This window comes from Lepisosteus oculatus, chromosome 8, assembly GCF_040954835.1.
Source record: "Lepisosteus oculatus isolate fLepOcu1 chromosome 8, fLepOcu1.hap2, whole genome shotgun sequence".
Classification (NCBI taxonomy): domain Eukaryota; kingdom Metazoa; phylum Chordata; class Actinopteri; order Semionotiformes; family Lepisosteidae; genus Lepisosteus; species Lepisosteus oculatus.
In genome coordinates this window covers 47,121,835-47,139,172 of record NC_090703.1, presented here as the reverse complement: position 1 = coordinate 47,139,172, position 17,338 = coordinate 47,121,835, and the positions used below count along the sequence as shown (strand labels likewise).

Below are 17,338 nucleotides of genomic sequence, written 5' to 3'. Positions count from 1 at the left end.
CACTTCCTTGTGCCCCCCATGTGGGTGCAGGAATCATCATCATCATCGTGAGCCGGGAAGCAAAGACGCACCTCACGATTCCAAACCGTGCGAGCGTTTCATAAAATACAAAATAACGGGCAATTCTACTTTCACCACGGAAAAGCCGCGAGCCGTGAAGGGATTTAACAATCCGCACATGTTGCTTCACAGCATGTGAGCCACACACCCTCTGGAAGTCTTTTCGCAAGAAGGGTGAGGAAGTAGCATCAGCCCTCTAGTAACCTGCTGGCAAATGCATATACCCTCATCCTGCCTTAGTGCCCAGAGCGGCCCTTTGACGGCCCCCCAACCCATCCTACCCCAGAGACACACACACCTGGCTAAAAGTCACACGGCTCAAACCTAATCAAGCCAGCCACAGACTTAATCAACAACAGGACCCCTCGAGGTGAAGGGTGAGCAGGAGAGCACCAATCCCAGACCCCCCCCCCCCACACACAATCACCTCTGATGAGCCTCCTTACCCAGCAAGTTAATGACGCCTTCGTTGTAGGCAGCAAAGAGGCGGATGGAGTCCTTGAAAAGCAGCATGAAGGCGGCGTTGATCACTCCGTTGGTCAGCTCGTTGGGGTTGGCCTGCGACAGAGGGGAAAGGGGAAGTAGAAGCAGCGAGGTGACCGCCGATGCCGTCACGCGCAGGACGGCTCAAGGGCTTACAGGGAAAGAGGCCTTGTACTCCCTTCAGACAAGAACAAGGCGCGGCAATGACCCTTCGGCCCACTCAGAACCCCAGCTCCGGCGGGCCCGGGCAGGAACACCCGGAAGGAGACGAAAAGCCCTCAGGCGATGCAAAAGATGGAGACCGGCAACACCCCCTCTCTGTCCTGCCGGGACCGATTCACACCTCGGCGGAAAAAGACGCTCACCTCGAAGTCCAGCAGAGCGTCCAGCTGGTTCTGTATTATGGGCAGGGTCTTGATCAGTTTCTCCGTGTTCATGGTGCGCATCACCCCATCGATCCTGCAGGAGGGAACACACCCACAGGGTCACGCCTCTCCTTTCAGTGAGTCTAGCAAACTCTGCATTCATACAGCGCCTCGCATGCACACAGAGCAGGACAGTCCGCAGCCTGGTCTCGAGGACAGACCAAGGTCCCAGCATCAGCTGAGCACCGATTACCAAGGAGGAGAGTATAGAGACCGCAGTCCCCTTGGACCCAGGGTACAAGGCCATTCTAACTAATCACAAACATTAAATCGCAAACTGAATTCAGCGATGAACTGGGAGCCACAGAAGGGACTCTGGGAAGGCAGTCACATTGGCTGTGCAACTTCGATTCACTTAGAACAGAAACTCAATCTGAAGGCGTGTTAATTTGTGGATGATCTGTGTAAATGAAGCTGCAATCGGCCTGAACAGCAGGAAATGTACACTCCCCACCCCCACCACACACTTTTTTTTTTTACACTGTTTTTCAGCCATCTCAATTTTTATTCTTGATTGAGATGTCCTTTTGCTGACAGAACCGAGAGCACTTCAACCTGCTTCTTAAACTATTTTACTTCTCCTTACAGGGAATGAACATAGCATGCAGAACGAGGGGCAGGAATATATCAACCCTAGATCCCCTAGAATGGCTTGTATCCAGAGTACAATGCCTGCCTGCTTTAGCTTGGAGGGAAGGTTAAATCCAGTGCTCTCTGAATTCAATCCTCAAGGGCAACAGCCTGGCAGGCTTTCTAGGACTCTTTCAGTCATCGACAGCATAAGACCTAGGGGAAAATCTGAAATTAACTCGTATATAAGGCTCAATCCTCCTGCAGGTCTGGGGCAGCTCATGATTTAAGGATGCCAACAAAAAAAAAACCTTCCGGACCACTGCCCTCGTCCCTTCCAAGCTCTCCTGCCCCCTCCTGCTCCTCTCCTTACCCTCTCTTCATCTTAGTGAAGTCCACAGCCACCAGCCGGTAGGAGAGGGCCTTCTCGTTCAGGTACCTGCTGTAGCGCCTGATGAAAGTCGACATGTCGTAACCTGTTACAGGGGAAGCCGGAAAGAAAACCTTCAGACCGGCGTCGAGCTTAAAAAAAATAAATAAACGGGACTAACACGTTATTCTACCCTGAGTGCAGAAATCCCAGCGGTGTTTTTGTTTTTAACCTTTTTTGACTGCAAGCAATTGTTCTCAATAAGCCCCAATTTAAAACATGACACTGAACTACAGTCGGCTATGGACATTTACGCTGCAAATTAGCCTGCCAGGCAAATGATCACACCCCTCTTCCCCAAATGCACTGAAGAACATGGCAGGGCTTCTGGCAACAGGTGACTCTGAGCAGCATGTGGCCTGAAACAGGCACCCTGCTCTCCTCATTCCTCCATCAGCTGATGTTGTGATGAGGGGGTAAAGGTGTGAGGTTTTTATGCTGTACATCCCAACCCCTGCCAGCATTATTCACAGGCACGCAGATCCGGGCGCTGGTGCTGCTCTGGGCAGGAGAGAGGGCAGGGAAAAGGCCTGCCCTGCAGGGGATTGAACTAGACATCGGCATTTTCTGCGCTGCATGGCTTCATTCCCGATGAGGACTCATGAGGGCTTTGGAAAAACGGAACGCCGTTTTGCATCCAGTGAGGAAACGACGGGGCGGCCCCGACGCAGCGCCTCGGCGCCCTCCTTTGTGGAAGGGAGGTAAATTTAGCCGCTGGATGTTAACTACTTCCTCCCCACATCAAACAAGAGCCTGCTGATGATATCGGGAAAGGACAGAAAGAACGTCTGAGCACTTTCAGCCCAGGGAGGGAAAAAATAAGTTTCACCCATTGTCTAATAAGAAAACGCAATGCTGTAACTGTGAAGTGTTATACAAGTCTTTCACGCCAGGTTAAGAGCCCCTTTTAGCTGCTGGTGTTGCAACAGGGGGAGTCTGCGTGTATTCAAGCAGGGGAAGGGTGGAGACTGCTCTCTGACGACGGCTGGGGAGAGGGAAAGGTACTGTCGCGCTCCGGGCCAACAAGGCTCAGCCTGTTCCCCGAGTGCCAGACTGGTGAGTCAGCTCGGAGGCGGAGCAGGAACGACGAGGATCCTGGCAGTGGCTGTGTAACCCTGGAGAGTCGCCGTTTCCCCCTCGTCGCTGTGCACCCCTCGGACCCCAGCGCACGGGTGTGTGCGTTCACCTGGCTACCCGTGTCCGAGAAAACAACCCAGATCAGGGCACGCGTTGCTCGGGGCCAGACAACCGAGCTGGGGGGCGTTGAGGGCTCAGCCCCCCCCCCCCCTTCCCAACTCCCCAACCCCTGAGCCACACACTGGCTTCTCCCGAACTGCACGTCACCTCCTTACCTTGCAAGGCACCCTTGTCCAGGAAGTTGTTCAAATTAAACAGGGTGTTCCTGGAAGCCAAGTACTGGATAAACCGCTGGAGGGAGGGAGAGAGAGAGAGAGAGAAACAAGAGGAGACAAGAAAGGAATTGGAAGGCATTAATCAACCTGCATTTCCTGGACCCAGGGGCAAACTCATGATGGCCCGATTAATGAAAAAGGTACGCCGCACAGATGGGGCCCCAGTCAGCACGCACACACCCCCCCCCCACAATCCCTCCGACGGCACACACCGTCAGATGTGTCTGTTACGACTGCCAATTCAATCAGCCCCCTTGTCTCAGGCGCCCTCATTCCCAGAAAAAGGACATTCAGTGTTGGTTGGCCAGCGTTTGTGTACATGTGGGCATGGAGCTGTGTGCACTTCTAAATAAGGGGTCTGCTTCCTCTTTTTATCACTGGGGGGGTGAGGGCCACAGTCTCCAGCCCTAGATAAAATACATGTCAATGTAAGCACAAGGGCTCTGCCTCTCCGGTTTCAAGTACATATTATTCTACTAAAAATACACATACTCTCAGTCAGATGAGCAACTGAATCCTTTCTTCCTGCACTGAAAGAGAGACACCTCCCCTCTGGGGCAAAGAAAAAGGGCAGAAAACATGCAGCAATTCAAATAATTAAGTGGATTACTGATATTAAGTCAAAAAATAGCCATGAATACATTTATATGAAAACAGAAGATAGCAAGGCACTTATCACTCGCTTTTGTCTGTCAAACTGATAGTGGTAAAACAGAAATGAATGCCTTTCAGAAATGTCCCCAAGCACTCATTGAGACCGGACTAATGGGCTCTCAGCTAACACACGCAGAGCATGAAAAAAGACAGCGGCCAGCACAGCTCAGCGCCATGCGGACTGGGGGAATGCATGAGGAAAACAAAGGCCAACAGGGTGTACAGCTCTGCTACAGCGGTTTCCAAGGAAAATGGCCCTGGAGGGATACACAGTCATGGTGCGGTCAACAGGGTCGGCTAGGAGACCTCACAACAGAGGCCGTAAGCACACAACAGAAGCTCAAATGCGGAGATAAGTCAGCTCCCTATCCGACATCGCCACCAGCGCAGCAATGCAAACACAGACTCTCCTTACAGCGCTCATCGGCCAACACCCTACACGCACGCGTCCGAAAGCTCTCCCGTTCCTGCTCGGATTCGACCTCCCGGTTTGCAGTTCGCACAGAAAGCTGCCGGACTCTGGAGACTCCACAGAGCACCCCCTGCTGGTCACCTTCTGGAATAGCTGACGGGCTCTAAACCTCACGGTTAGATGTCAGATCACCAATGCATCTGCTTTGCAAGACCACAGGATGTGAAGCTTAATTTGAACCACCTCTTAAAATATGCTGCCATACGACCAACAATTTTTTTTTATTTTTTTTTTTACAGGAAACTGTCATGAAGAGTTATTAACACTAACCCCTCCCTCCCCCAGTTAGAAAAGACGACAGGCATGTTTGTTGGCTTGCCAGGCTGCGAGGCTGCAAGGCCGGAGGCGAGAGCAGAGCTGGGGATCTCCAGCACGGAGCGGCGACGCAGACAAGATCCTGCTTTTCCCCAAACCACTTCCCTCAGCCCCCCTAGGAGCTGCACGACACAGGTGCAGAATCCAGGGGGGACTGCAGCATTCCAGGGACAACCGCGTTCGACTGCGACCCTGGGACGGGACGGGACGGGACGGGACGGGACGGGACGGGACGGGACGGGACGGGACGGGACGGGACGGGACGGGACGGGACAGGCGCAGCTCATCCGGGCTCCGTCTGTCACGCAGCAAGCGACAGCTCAGCCCACGTTCCCCTTCTTATCTCTCGGCCCCCAGCCTGGGCGAGCCCCGACGGGACACTGCGCCCTCTCCTGCCTCTTCGTCTCCTCCCGCCGGCACCACAGGTCTCCCGCAATATCTCTGCGCCCCCATCCCAGACAGGCAGGCCTTCAGCTGTATCTCCGCGCCCCAGTCCCACACAGACAGGCCCTCCCAGCCAGCCTGATCGCTCCTAAACTCCGTCGAAAAGGTTCAAGACCTTCTGGCAGGGTTGACAGAGAGGAGGTCCGTTCCCCTCCGGCCCATCCCAACGCGCACGCATCCGAAGCCTCTCCCGTTTTGCCCGCGCTCAGACCCTCCTTCCCAGTTTTCCGATTCACACAGAAAGCCAGCTTCCGCTGCCCCTGATGCAGCAGTTCCTTCATGCAGCGTTCCTGCATGCCTCAGCAGAGACAGGGACCTGTCTGACTGCGGACCCCCGCTGACACGCACCCTGGACTCTATTCTCCGGCACACTCCCCCGGTTCCCTCAGGAAAGCTGCGTCTAAGAAAACAGAAGCTCATCACAGAAGCCTCTGCTGGGCTGGGCTGGCATAGGGGAAGGAAATCTTTAGCACAACAGCTGTGGATGGAATCGCATTCGCAAAACCGGGGCACAACATTCGGTGCAACTCGAACAAAAGACGATGCAACAAAATGTCTGTGTTAACAGGACAAGCTCCCCAACTGGATACAGCCCCAGTACAGATATCTGCAGCGCACAGATAAGCAGGCAAGCACAAGGGAGTAGCAGAAATGCCACCAAGCTGGCTAACAGCAGGTACTGTAGAAGCATGGGTGAGGGGTGTCTGAGCAAACGGGAAAGTTCAGGGAAGTGTACTCCAAAATAATCTTACTAAGGGCAAAACCTGCTTCGACAGCACTTTCAGCCTCTTGGGGATCCTGCCTTGTGAAATGAGTGAATATGGCTTACAGAGCCACCCCGCAGTAATTGATGTTTTCAGCCTTCCTGCTCATTGTCTCACGCCAAAGACCCCCCCCCCCACCGGGGGGGAAAAAAAATGAAGACACACCCTTGTGACGGCACAGCGCGCAGTGTGGCTCGAGGTTTCAATGCGCTTTTACCCTTTTCAGCTTCTCAAGAAGAGCAGGGGTGCTCTTGAAGTGAAACAGCCTCCCAGACCTACCTCACAGGTAAACCAAAACAGTGATTATACAGTAAGCCAAGTGCTTGCAGAGCTTAAAGCAACTGGAAAACAACTCCTGTCGCCAGACGGCACGCAGGTTTTAGAAGACCTCAGGGTTACCCATCACCAAGAACCCCGAACGCAACGGAGCAGGCTCCCCTTCGGCCCCATATTCCCGCCAAGTTGAGTTTTAAGGAGTGGGACAGAGAGGGAAACAGACGAGCGGAGCAGCTCCTGCGTCTCGGAGCCGGACACCCCCAGGCTGGAGCACCCCCTGAACCTGTGTGTGTGTGTGTGTGTGTGTGCTGGAGAGTTGGGGAGGCACACTCACCTCGTTCCCATACATCATGAGATGGTGGGTGGTGATGAGAGCCTTGAACACGACCACCCAGCTGCTGTTGGCCGTCCTCTCGAACAGCGTGTCCGCCAGCTGAGGGATGCTCACGTTCATCTCGTTGGTGCAGTGGATCAGATCTGGGGGGGGGGGGGGGGGGGGTGGAAGACAAGAGACCGGAGGTAAGAGGAGCAGCTGGGGCTCACGGGAACCAGCAGGACCTGGGAGAACCCCTCAGCTTTCTTGTGCCACACAGGCAACAAGCACCAAGTCTACAGGAGCCCCTTTTCACAAATCCTCAAGACCGGCCTCATTTCTCCAGCTGATAGAGCTCCCCAACACCGCGGTCCAGCACAGAATTGCACACTTAGCCACGAGAGGGCTGCTCATCTATTACCACACACAACACAGACAGCTTTGGAGACAGTTAAAGAACAGAAGCTTCAGTCTCAGGTCTCAGCCTTTGACCACTTGGAAGTAAAGTTCAGATATATACTAGGAATTACTTTAGCTACAAGTAAGAATACCATCAGAAGAAGTCAGTTTACTAAAGAATCCTCAGCACCGGAACTAAGGATCAATGCTGTGAAGGAGATTTACATAATAGAAAAGACCACCTTTTCTCTTAGGTCACAAGTGGAAAGGTTTTGCAAATGCTCGTAAGCCTGTATTGGGTTTGTGGCCCCACTGAGACCTGATTTTTCCCTGTGAAAGTGGATGAAGACAGGAGTCCGTCTGGACTGATGGCGGTTTGTTGTGTTTTCGTTGACTGCATTTCCATATGTAACCTCCCCTCTATGCTGGCATGTTTTAATTATCCAGCAAATAAATCTTCGTAAAATGAAAGACGAAAGAAGTCAATTATTTTACTTTGTATATGCTTTATTTATAAATCCTTTCATTGTTAAATAAAAAGTTTTAAAAAATAACTTCAGCCAATATGACGACCTGTGCATTTGCAGAAATTATAACAGAAGATTAAGAGTCTAGGAATAACTTGAGCGAGGTTTTCTCTAGCCACTGTCTGTGGCTTCATGTACACATTTTTAAATAGCAGCAGCTCGTCGGTTCCCACGCTGCCAGTCACAAAGATTCCTCTCAGCCAATCAGAGAGGCAACCTGCTGGGAAAACAAATCTCTAAAGGTTACAGACCCATTAGCAGCAAAGTTGATTGAATTGAGCACTCTTATTCCTCAGATGGAAGTCTTCTGGAAGAAATGCTACAAATAAAATCATCACTGCATAATGAAAGCTTTTTAGCTTGGATTGGCTTATTATTTAGAATTATCACTGGCCCCCCTGTCAACTCTGAAAGAAGCACAGTAGCGGGCGCTCTGCAGGAGTGAGACAGCTCTTGCCAAGCCTGAAGCTCACTGCAGGCCGCTGAGTCCCAGACCTCGCCACAAGCGTCGCAGCTGACACACGGCCCTGCAGCTGGCCTGATTCAAACCAGCAACCTGAAGCCCCCCGTGTTGGGGGGGAAAAAAAGAGCACAACAGAGAAAGCACTGCTGTGCTTTTAAAAACCGTTTTTAAAACATTTTCCCGTTAAGAACTCCAGTTGAACCTTTGCTGCGTCCGAAGAGATTTGAATGCTAAACAACTAGGGCTGACCTATTCAATAGATATCACAAACAACCCCCCCGGCTTGCCTATGTACAATGATAAACATCCATCACACACAAAAACAGACAAGCAGCCTCTCTCCAGAGGGAAACCAAAATCCTTCTGGGATAGCTGGAGACCTCTCTCTTGCTTTGTGCACCAGGGATATTTACAGATTGTACAACAAACCCACAGCTTGCGTTTGCAGTGCAGAGAAAGGCTGTGCCTACTACAAGGCTGAGAGAAGCTGAAAATGTGGCCGAGTGGAAATGGATTTGATTCTGTGATTTACGACGGATGCTTTATCAAATCAAAGAAAATCAAAACATCCTCTGTGCATTTCTCTACTGCATTTATGTATGTGCCTCTCCCCCCCCCCACCATCACCATTCCCCTAAAACTTTAAAGCTGACCGGGTCCTCCGAGAAACCAACGCCTCACAGTGTGCATGGGCAGATTTGAAAGCAAAACGCAACATTTCGGCATCATCAATCATCAACCAGTCTGAGCCAGTCAGCTCAGAAAAGAGCTCATCTTTCACTCAACCCCAGATCTGCTCCTCTCCTCCGAGAGTATGAATAAAAGCGCGCAGACGTTCATCAATCGGAGCACAAAAGCTGGCAGCCCGATGCTTCGTCCCAGTCGCCCCGTCGGATAACCCCAAGCCCGCCCGTGGCCGATGTTTTGTTAACCTGCACCTGCTACAGAGCCCCCTGAAGGCGGAGTGCGACAGAATGAAGACCGAGAGCCGCCGTGACGGACGGACAAAGGAAACGCTCACTCTGAACGCGGAGCGAACAGCGACAGCGTGATGTCATGGGATGCCGGTGTAAGACGGCTATTGTCAGAGGAGGGTCAGTCCAGCGGTGTGGTGGACATGCTGGGCACCGCCTGGTACTGGAGAAGCCGGGCCCGCTGTCTGCCACCGCCAACTGGCCGAGTCACTCCCCGCCACCGGCGCCACACAATCACGCCCTTGAGGGCCCAGTATCGTCTAAGGGACTGGAGCAGTGGAGGTCTTTGTGCCTTTCGAGTGGGGAAGGAGGGTTACCATACTAAATGCACCTCTGAAAAGGGAGTGGGCAAAAAAAAAGGTTTGCACAAGATCACGGTCTTTTCTTGCTCTCGGTCAACGGACCCTAGAGTCTGGAATCCCAAATATGCAAGCCTGCAAATCAATCCCTGAAAATTTAAGCCATACATTCGAAGGCATGCCCTCTCTCCACAGAGCGTGCCTGCGTTCCATCAGAGACAAACGGAAGAGGATGTGAAACTGCATGGATCCACTTTGAAACCCTAGTACAGCGATTGCACGGCTTCGATAAGGCACACTGAGGAAAGGGACTCTTCCGTTTGCTGCTCATTTTAAGATGATTAATACCCCCACGGATCCTAGGAAGATACCCCAAGGCTGGCTGCTGGAAATAAATTTCAGAGACATTTTGGGACATTGCCTGTATTTTCTTGCTCAGTTTTAGTAGTATGCACAAGAAAAACAAACTATCATTCCGTGGACATTTTCCATATGGACTGATCTCGCTTCTCAAATCCCTTCGTTTAACATTGCTTGGCTTTCTTGTTTTATCCCAAAGGCTTTCGTGCTACTGTAAGCAGCTCCGCATTTCCCTCCATCTGAAAATATCATGTGGAAAATGGAAAAAAATCCACGTCACCTGGGCTAATGCACATCATATTGACTTGACTGCAAAATCCCTCACAGAAAAACCTCTATTACTGTCAAAGTGCTGCGAGAAAAACTCAGGCCTTCTGTCTGAACACAGCGCTGCATTCAGCGCATGTAGGTGTAGCTATTAATAGCACCGCTTTTTTTCCTTGAGTAAATAAAAAAAAAAACAATCTGCCCTTAAATCATTTAGTCCAATAGATAATTTAACACAACACAAAAATAGCACAGCACGAGCTTGTATCCTACTGACACGACTCCACAGATATAAAAGGACACCTGTCACACAACAACCAGCAACCTGAGCCCCACGCGCTGTCTGGAGGGGGACATGCTCTCTCCCCTGCAGAGCAGCTCATGTCGAGAGCCTGGGGGCTGCAGTTCATTTATAGAACTCTTGCAGAGAACTGAATTAATATATTCAAGCGGGCCCCACCTTCCCCAAGAGTCCACCTTCATTAACAAACTGCTGTCATTTCAAGAGGCTCTGGCCCCGGAGAGAGAGGCGTCTAGCACAAGGTCAACGACAGGAAACGCGCCGTCAGGGGACCAGGAAGGCGAAGCTGGCTGTGCTTCACCGATCTCTCATCGGAAACATGGAGGGAATGACGTTCAACACCTGTGACTCTGTACAGCCTGTTCTTCCATTAAAGCAAACCGCCAGAATCAAGTCCCCTGTTCGCTTTCCTGCGCCTTACGGCTTAAAATGACAGGACACCACTGCTGACAATATGATTAAGCTGCAAGAATTCACCGCTGTATTATTGGACAATAGCCATTCTACCCATGCAAGGAAGCACGGGAGAAAGCCCTCAGAAGCTGGTTAACAGATTAACACTGGCACCCATTAAATACCGAGTGTAAGAGATGGCGTCGCCAGTATTTGTGCTTCTCCCCCATCGGCTAATTTCCTACAGTTTCAGTGCTGCATGACTGCCCGAAAGCACTTTCACTTTCTGCTGTGACGGCGGTTTCTCAACTCCACCGGGCGCGAGAGCACATGACCAACACCTGCAAAAAGCTCTGCGACACCTGGGTCTGATATCGCAGCTGTCTCTTCAACGACGGGGCCTGTGCAACACGGATCACCTGCCCTCCCTCCTGTTTCGGGCTTTCCTCTGCGAGCTCCAGAGGGGGCGCGCGAGCATGTTCAACAGGCCAGAAAGGGCCCAACCCCACCGCGTGCCAGAGCAGAATGGGGCAGAAGAACCTCGGCAGGAAGCCCAACAGCCCACGCAGAGCTCCTGGAGGGCCGGGGCTTTCTGTGCCCGGCCCAGGCTGAAATAACAGCGCAGCCCGGTCCGGGGATTCCTACTGGCCGATGCGAAGGGGCCAGATGCAGCGACATCTCTGGACTTAATCACACCAATCGGATCCTATAGAGTGTCCCAACAGCCCACTAAATTTCTGGGAGGCTTGCAGGGATGCTGGCTGCTCGGTCCAGCGCGGTCATTCGTAGGGGACGGCCAGGCCTCAGGAACAAAGAGGTGTCGCACCACACACACCGGACACCTTTGCAGACCTGAGCTGTTCCCTAGAAACGACGAAGGATTTAAAACGCAAAGCGGAAGCCCTACTCCCCCTACAACCGTTCAAGCACAATCATGATGATCCGGGGGCCATTTCGCCCTCCGGCAGTGCACAGCACAGGTACCGGTCAGATCTGATGACCAGTAACCGCGATGAAACAATCCGACACACTGTATGGTTACGGAACGCGTTTGCTTGCACAGTTTTGTGGGCGTCTTGGCGATACCACTGAACACCAAGGGAGGAAAGGCGAAGAAGCCGAGGAGCTGGTGTTATTTGCGCAACAGTTCGGGGAACAGAAGACGCTTCGGAGAAGGAACAAGCGCCGGTCACCAGCTGTGCAAGGGACCACGAGATCAGGAGCCGACCAGGCCTTCAACACCCCCTCCACAGAGGAACTAAGGAAGTGAAAGACGCGAGACAGACCAAACCCCCGAGGACAGAGAGAGGCTGAAGAGAGGCTTCAACAACCTCGCTGACCGGTGCTACAGCTCCGCTCTTCCCGGGTTCCTGGGCCACCGGGCCTCACGCAGGGATACAGGCTGCCTGGCCACAGGCCGCGGTCAGATCGGCCGCAGGAGCACGGAGGGGGGGGAACGACGCAAACTGAGCTCCCGTCCGCGCTGGAACGATCCCCTGCAACCCGAAACCAAATCGCGTTTAAAAAGAACCTAAAGTCGGCTACAGACACTAACATTTCTGCCCGAGGCCAGACATGCCGAAGGCCAGGATGCAACAGGTCCATGGCCCGTCTGAGGAGATCCAGTTTATCGGTGGTGCTTTCTGTAGACCTCTCTAGAGGACTTCTTTGGCGTTCGCCTTGGATTCGAACCCGCTTCTCAAGAGGGGGGCGTCTTGCATGATACCACTCCACTACCGGTGGACCTCTCTAGAGGACGTCCAACTAGAACCTGGTCCAAACAGGACCAGAAAGTGCTATACGTGACAAACACTTGCACTCCCTGTTGAGACTGGGAGCAGGGCCTACAGCGGCGTGTACTGTCTCTTCACTCATCGCGCAGACAAAACCCAGAATGACCACAGCCTCTAGTTATGCTCTCACTTCCGTACCTGCTCCTCCCCAGCAAAACACACACACAGCTGACACAACCCCTTTCAAATTTAACATCAAACACCACCACTTCCTTAAGCTCAAGTGACCCGATTAGAGTCGCAGTCCCAGCAGCACTTAGGAAACTAACGAAAGGAAGGCTACAAAAAAAAAAAAAGAAGAGACTTAAAACCTGGCAAACTTTACAGGGTCTAAAAACATTGTTGGATTTGCAAGAGAGGACAAGGGGACGGCTCGTACCAACCCCATAGAGGAGCCACAAAATCCAAAGATTAGGCTGCATTCAATAGCCAAGAGCAAAAGCTAATAATACGCACCAGTACTGCACTCTCATCAAAACAAGTTGCAGGAAGTGGTGTCACTGATGCTTGCGAAACCCATCCACGGTTATCTTCAGTGGCACTTTAAAACGAGCATGTCTGCTACATTCCAACTACTGTGCGACAGGCACAGGAATGAAAGGGGTTAACACAGTAATGTCAGAAGTGAGGCCTACACAGGGAACAGCTGACAGGATTACTATAAGTGCGTACATTTTGTACTCGGGTTTAAAACACCATATCCTCAGAAAGCACCCACGATTTCTAAGGCCAAACAATTTCTGCCTTCACTTCCTCTGCACTCAGACTTGCTTCCTCACTCTGTCCTGCTAGGGCGATGGGGCTCAGCCTGCAAAGTGTGGACACCTCGGTGTGGGGGGATCAAGGGGATCTCTCCACAGCTCTGCAGCCACTCCTGGTCTGTCTCACCTGGACACGCACACAGCCACCGCCAGGCAGGGCTGTGTCCAACACCCCTGCATCCTCGTGTCCCAGGCACACCTGAGGATCACGTTCCTCAAGCACTTGGGCAAGAAAAGAGGAAGAAATAAGGAGAAAAACTTCTATTTATAAATATAAATGAAGGAGTGCACTTATATGTAGCACACAGATAGAAGAATGCTGAGGATACTGAAGGAAGGAGCCTGTGCTCCTCAGATCCTGAACTCCTGCTACACACCTCCATTATCATTTAATTTCACAGGTGTGTGATTGTTTGCTTTAACGCCCTGATTGTCATGGCTACAGCTGCGGTGACCTCCTACACCTTTCAAACTCAAAATCCTGCCACTTCATCTGCATTTGACTCCGGTGTTTTGGATACCTGAAAGCACTGCTGAGCAGACACAATGGATAAATACAACTGGACGTGCTGCAGCAGAGTGGGGGAAACAGACCCATGGTGCAGGAAGCACATTTATCTTTGAAACTTTCTCTCTCTCCTTCTTCATCTGCACTTCGACATTTTTTTTTTAGTGACTCACTGATTGCCGCACAGCATGCAAGAGTGTAGCAAGGACAGTTGCTACACGGCCTCTTACTAAATAAGTGTAAAGCAGGTCAGTGCAACTTCCTTAGGAAACAAATGCAAGACCATAAAACAGGTTACAAAGGAGAGGAGGCCACCCATTAGGTTACTAGTTAATAAGTGACCTCAGTCTGAACATTGAACAGCACGTACTAGTCCAGTGGTACTCAGTCCTGGTCCTAGAGGGAACTGTGTGCATCTGCAGGTTTGTGCTCCAACTGGACCACTTAATCAGAAGGGCTACACAGTACCCGCAACAGACCTGCTCGCTGGATAGTCCCTGGTTTCATAAACACTGCAGCAGAAGTGCATTATTCCCAACAATTGCAGGACACAATGCGATGCAGTCGCTCACTACACTTCCTAATAAAGAATCTGCTACCTTCTTTCTGCCTCAACAGTCCTTAATATGTGATCCAGCGACGATGAACAGACACAGGTAGGAATGACGCCGTCTCGGACACGCCCACTCGCAGTCAGATTTTCCTTCTGCTGGAGATAATTGATTCGATTTCGCCTCACGCACCTGAACGAGGGCCGTCCCGAAACTCGCTCATCAGCACAGGATTCGTACCAATGACAACTCTCATACAGCGGTTTCAGAGCCGAGGCCGAATTTGAACAAAACCCTCTAAGACCAAGAGGGACAGGAAGGACCCAGAACCAGGACTGTGAATCCCTGCACTGGGGTAGATAAAAGCCTAAGCAAACATGCAAATTGCTCCAATGATGAAGGACCCAGCTGGACCAAAATAATAATAATGTTTCTTTATTAGCCCTATACAATTCTTGCATTACGAATTATTTTCGCATACCCCAGCTTTTCTCCATGAGACACAGATACACAGACAGGGAGAGAAGCTTGGGGTCAGAGTGCAGGGTCTGCCATTGTACGGCGCCCCTGGAGCAGTTAGGGTTAAGGGCCTTGCCCAGGAGCCCAACGGAGTAGGATTCCTCTGCCAACCCCAAGTCGCACAACCCCAAACCTCACCCTCTCAAGCTTAAACACTAACTTCTCAGCTCGTCGCCTTAATCCAAACCTTATTAGGTTTAGGAATGTGCACTGGTTAGGAATAAACTCTGGCCCCAACCTCCCCAAAAAATAAAAATCACAAATCTTCTCCTGGGACTTATTTTTTATCTCATCAGCTTTTTGGTCGGGACGACCATCGTCGAGACCCACGGACATCAGAGCCAGGCCACGGCGCACAGCCCGGGCTTACCGAAGACCTCCGTGGAAACGCGCACAGCTGTCCGCAGCTGCTCCACATCTGCTCTCACGTCTTTTCCATTATATATAATTTAGATACACACGCAGTTCTCTCTAAAAACGGCGCCTGACACCCAAAACTGCTTCCTCTCGGGAGTCATCACGAGTGACCCCCTTATTTCACTGGATCACCCCCCGACCCCACCATCCCCACGTAATTCACGTGCCGCCTCAGACATTGCCTAAAAACACACAGATCTGACCAAAGCAAGGGGGGGAGGAGGCAGAAGGGTGGTGTGACATTAAATTTAAAAAATAAAACTAAAAAAAAAACTATCCCCGGATCCGTTTCGACGTCGACTGAGATTTAACGAGGCGGCCGATGGGGGGGGGGGGGGTATTTACCCAGCCACGGAAAATAAAAAAAACCCCAATAACAATCAAGCGTGTTTAAAATACAAAAGGGGACGATGTAATATACTCACAGTCGAGGTGTTTCTTCTTGGGTCCGATGACTTCGTGTGTCGTGGACTTGCACACCGCCTTGCTGATAGCCGAGCCGGTCATGCTGTGCTGAGCGGCGGCGATCCGGTCCGTTATAGACTGCCCCGACATCTTATTGGAAAACAAAAAACACGCAGGACCTGCGAGGCTCGGCGACAAACGTGTCTGGGGCGGTTGTGAGGAGGGGTGGAGAGGAAAATAACCGCTTCTCTTGTATCAAAAATAATTTTCCGTTTCTCACATATAGAAATCCTGACAGCTAACGCCGGCGGCACAAAATCCACGCGTGTCCGAGACCGGTACACAAGGCGCGCTTCGCGGCGTACTCGTGAGGTGGAGCGGTATCAAATCGGTGTTTTCTCTTAATTAATTAAATGAACGTGTTAAAGTTTGAATCCCAGTCCCGAGGGCTTGACAAATCCGGGGCCCGTTGAAATGCCAACAGGGCTGGGGGAAAAAAAAACAAACCCGACAGGTCTAAGATCACACACACACACACGAATCAATAAATAAATCGCAAAGGGGCTTCAAACTTCAAGTGCCTTCTCCGATAACTTCCCAAAGCGTTCACAAGACACCCAAAGGGAAAAAAAACGCACACATACACACACACAAAAAAAGACACCTGCAGCGATTAACACGGAGCTGGGAGGGGGGAGAGAGAGAGGGTGAAATACCACACACTCACACGCACGGTTTACACCGTGAAACCCGCGTATCTCATTACGACCCCCCGGGGCTGCTTCCGAGACCCGGAAAATTTCAAACAGCGCCGGTTTTTGTTGTTGTTGTTGTTGTTTTTACGGTGTCAGGAGGTGAGCTGAGAATCCGAGGGCCAGAAGAAATAACACCGCACGAATCAGAGGAGTCCCGTTTCCCGGCCTCGGCTGCTGACGGACTCGCCGGCGCGACAGGGCCCCTGAGCTTCACCCTGACAGACCGACCGACAAGACCGACCGACCCGCTCGCTTCAGCTCTTCTCGTCCGGGCTTTCTTCTCTCTCTTTTTTTTTTTTTTTTCCCCCGGTTGGTGCTGGTTGGTGTCGGCGTTTGCCTTTTTTTTTTTTTTCCGGCGTACTTGGAGGTGGTATTTCACTCAAGAAAGAGAGAGAGAGAGAGAAAATGGCTGCGCACGAATCAGGTGATCGAGAGAGGGGCGGACTGGCTGAGTCAGGGAAGGGGTGTCTTTAAGGAGGAAGGGATCTCTCGCCCTGCCGCTTCTGAATAGCGCGTCTTTCCGAGGAAATTTGGGGGGAATAAACAACAAAAAATAACTCCGTGACAGCCCACGGCAATTACGCTAATGCTTTAACCGGCGGTTGCGTCAGTCGAGCCTGTTTTTAGCAGCTAAATCTCCTCGTCTTCGTGCCGAGAAGTTGCCCTCCGCCGGGTCTTAAGGCAGCGCCGTGAAACTGACTCGTGTCCTGGTGTGACCAGCCCCGTCTCCTTCTTCTCTGCTGGTGCAGGGAACATTGTGTGCTGGGAGGGGGAAATAAATAAATAAAATTGTGCTGCTTTTTTTGGTAACGAAAAAAAAATACGTCAGCCGCTTGCTATTCACACTTGCGATTAATTAGTAATCAGCGATCAAGACAAGGAAGTCGTACTTGTAAAGAAACCTTTTTTTTCCTGCTATCTGACGTATCAAGACACCAGTATTATTCAATTATTACAGGTTTTGTCTGAAAACACACACATTATATATCAGAAAACGCATATGTATATAAATGTAAGAAAAGGATTTC

The 17,338-nt window shown here is 51.3% G+C and overlaps 1 protein-coding gene across 8 annotated transcripts in view; it reads right to left on the bottom strand.

Moving 5' to 3' along the window:
* Positions 1–17,032, bottom strand: part of LOC102687763 (phosphatidylinositol-binding clathrin assembly protein) — a 36,160-nt gene extending 19,128 nt beyond the window's left edge. For 5 of the 8 annotated variants that reach the window (XM_015351650.2, XM_069193612.1, XM_069193615.1 and 2 more), the window contains exons 1-6: positions 15,576–17,032; positions 6,640–6,782; positions 3,321–3,396; positions 1,912–2,014; positions 909–1,002; positions 507–618 (exon numbers count right to left, since the gene is read on the bottom strand). In XM_015351650.2, the coding sequence (XP_015207136.1) occupies positions 507–618; positions 909–1,002; positions 1,912–2,014; positions 3,321–3,396; positions 6,640–6,782; positions 15,576–15,705 (658 nt within the window). In that variant the 5' untranslated portion in view covers positions 15,706–17,032. The remainder of the gene's footprint in view (positions 1–506; positions 619–908; positions 1,003–1,911; positions 2,015–3,320; positions 3,397–6,639; positions 6,783–15,575) is intronic. The other 3 variants (XM_069193614.1, XM_069193618.1, XM_069193619.1) reach the window with 1 other exon arrangement.
* Positions 17,033–17,338: the final 306 nt, after the last annotated feature.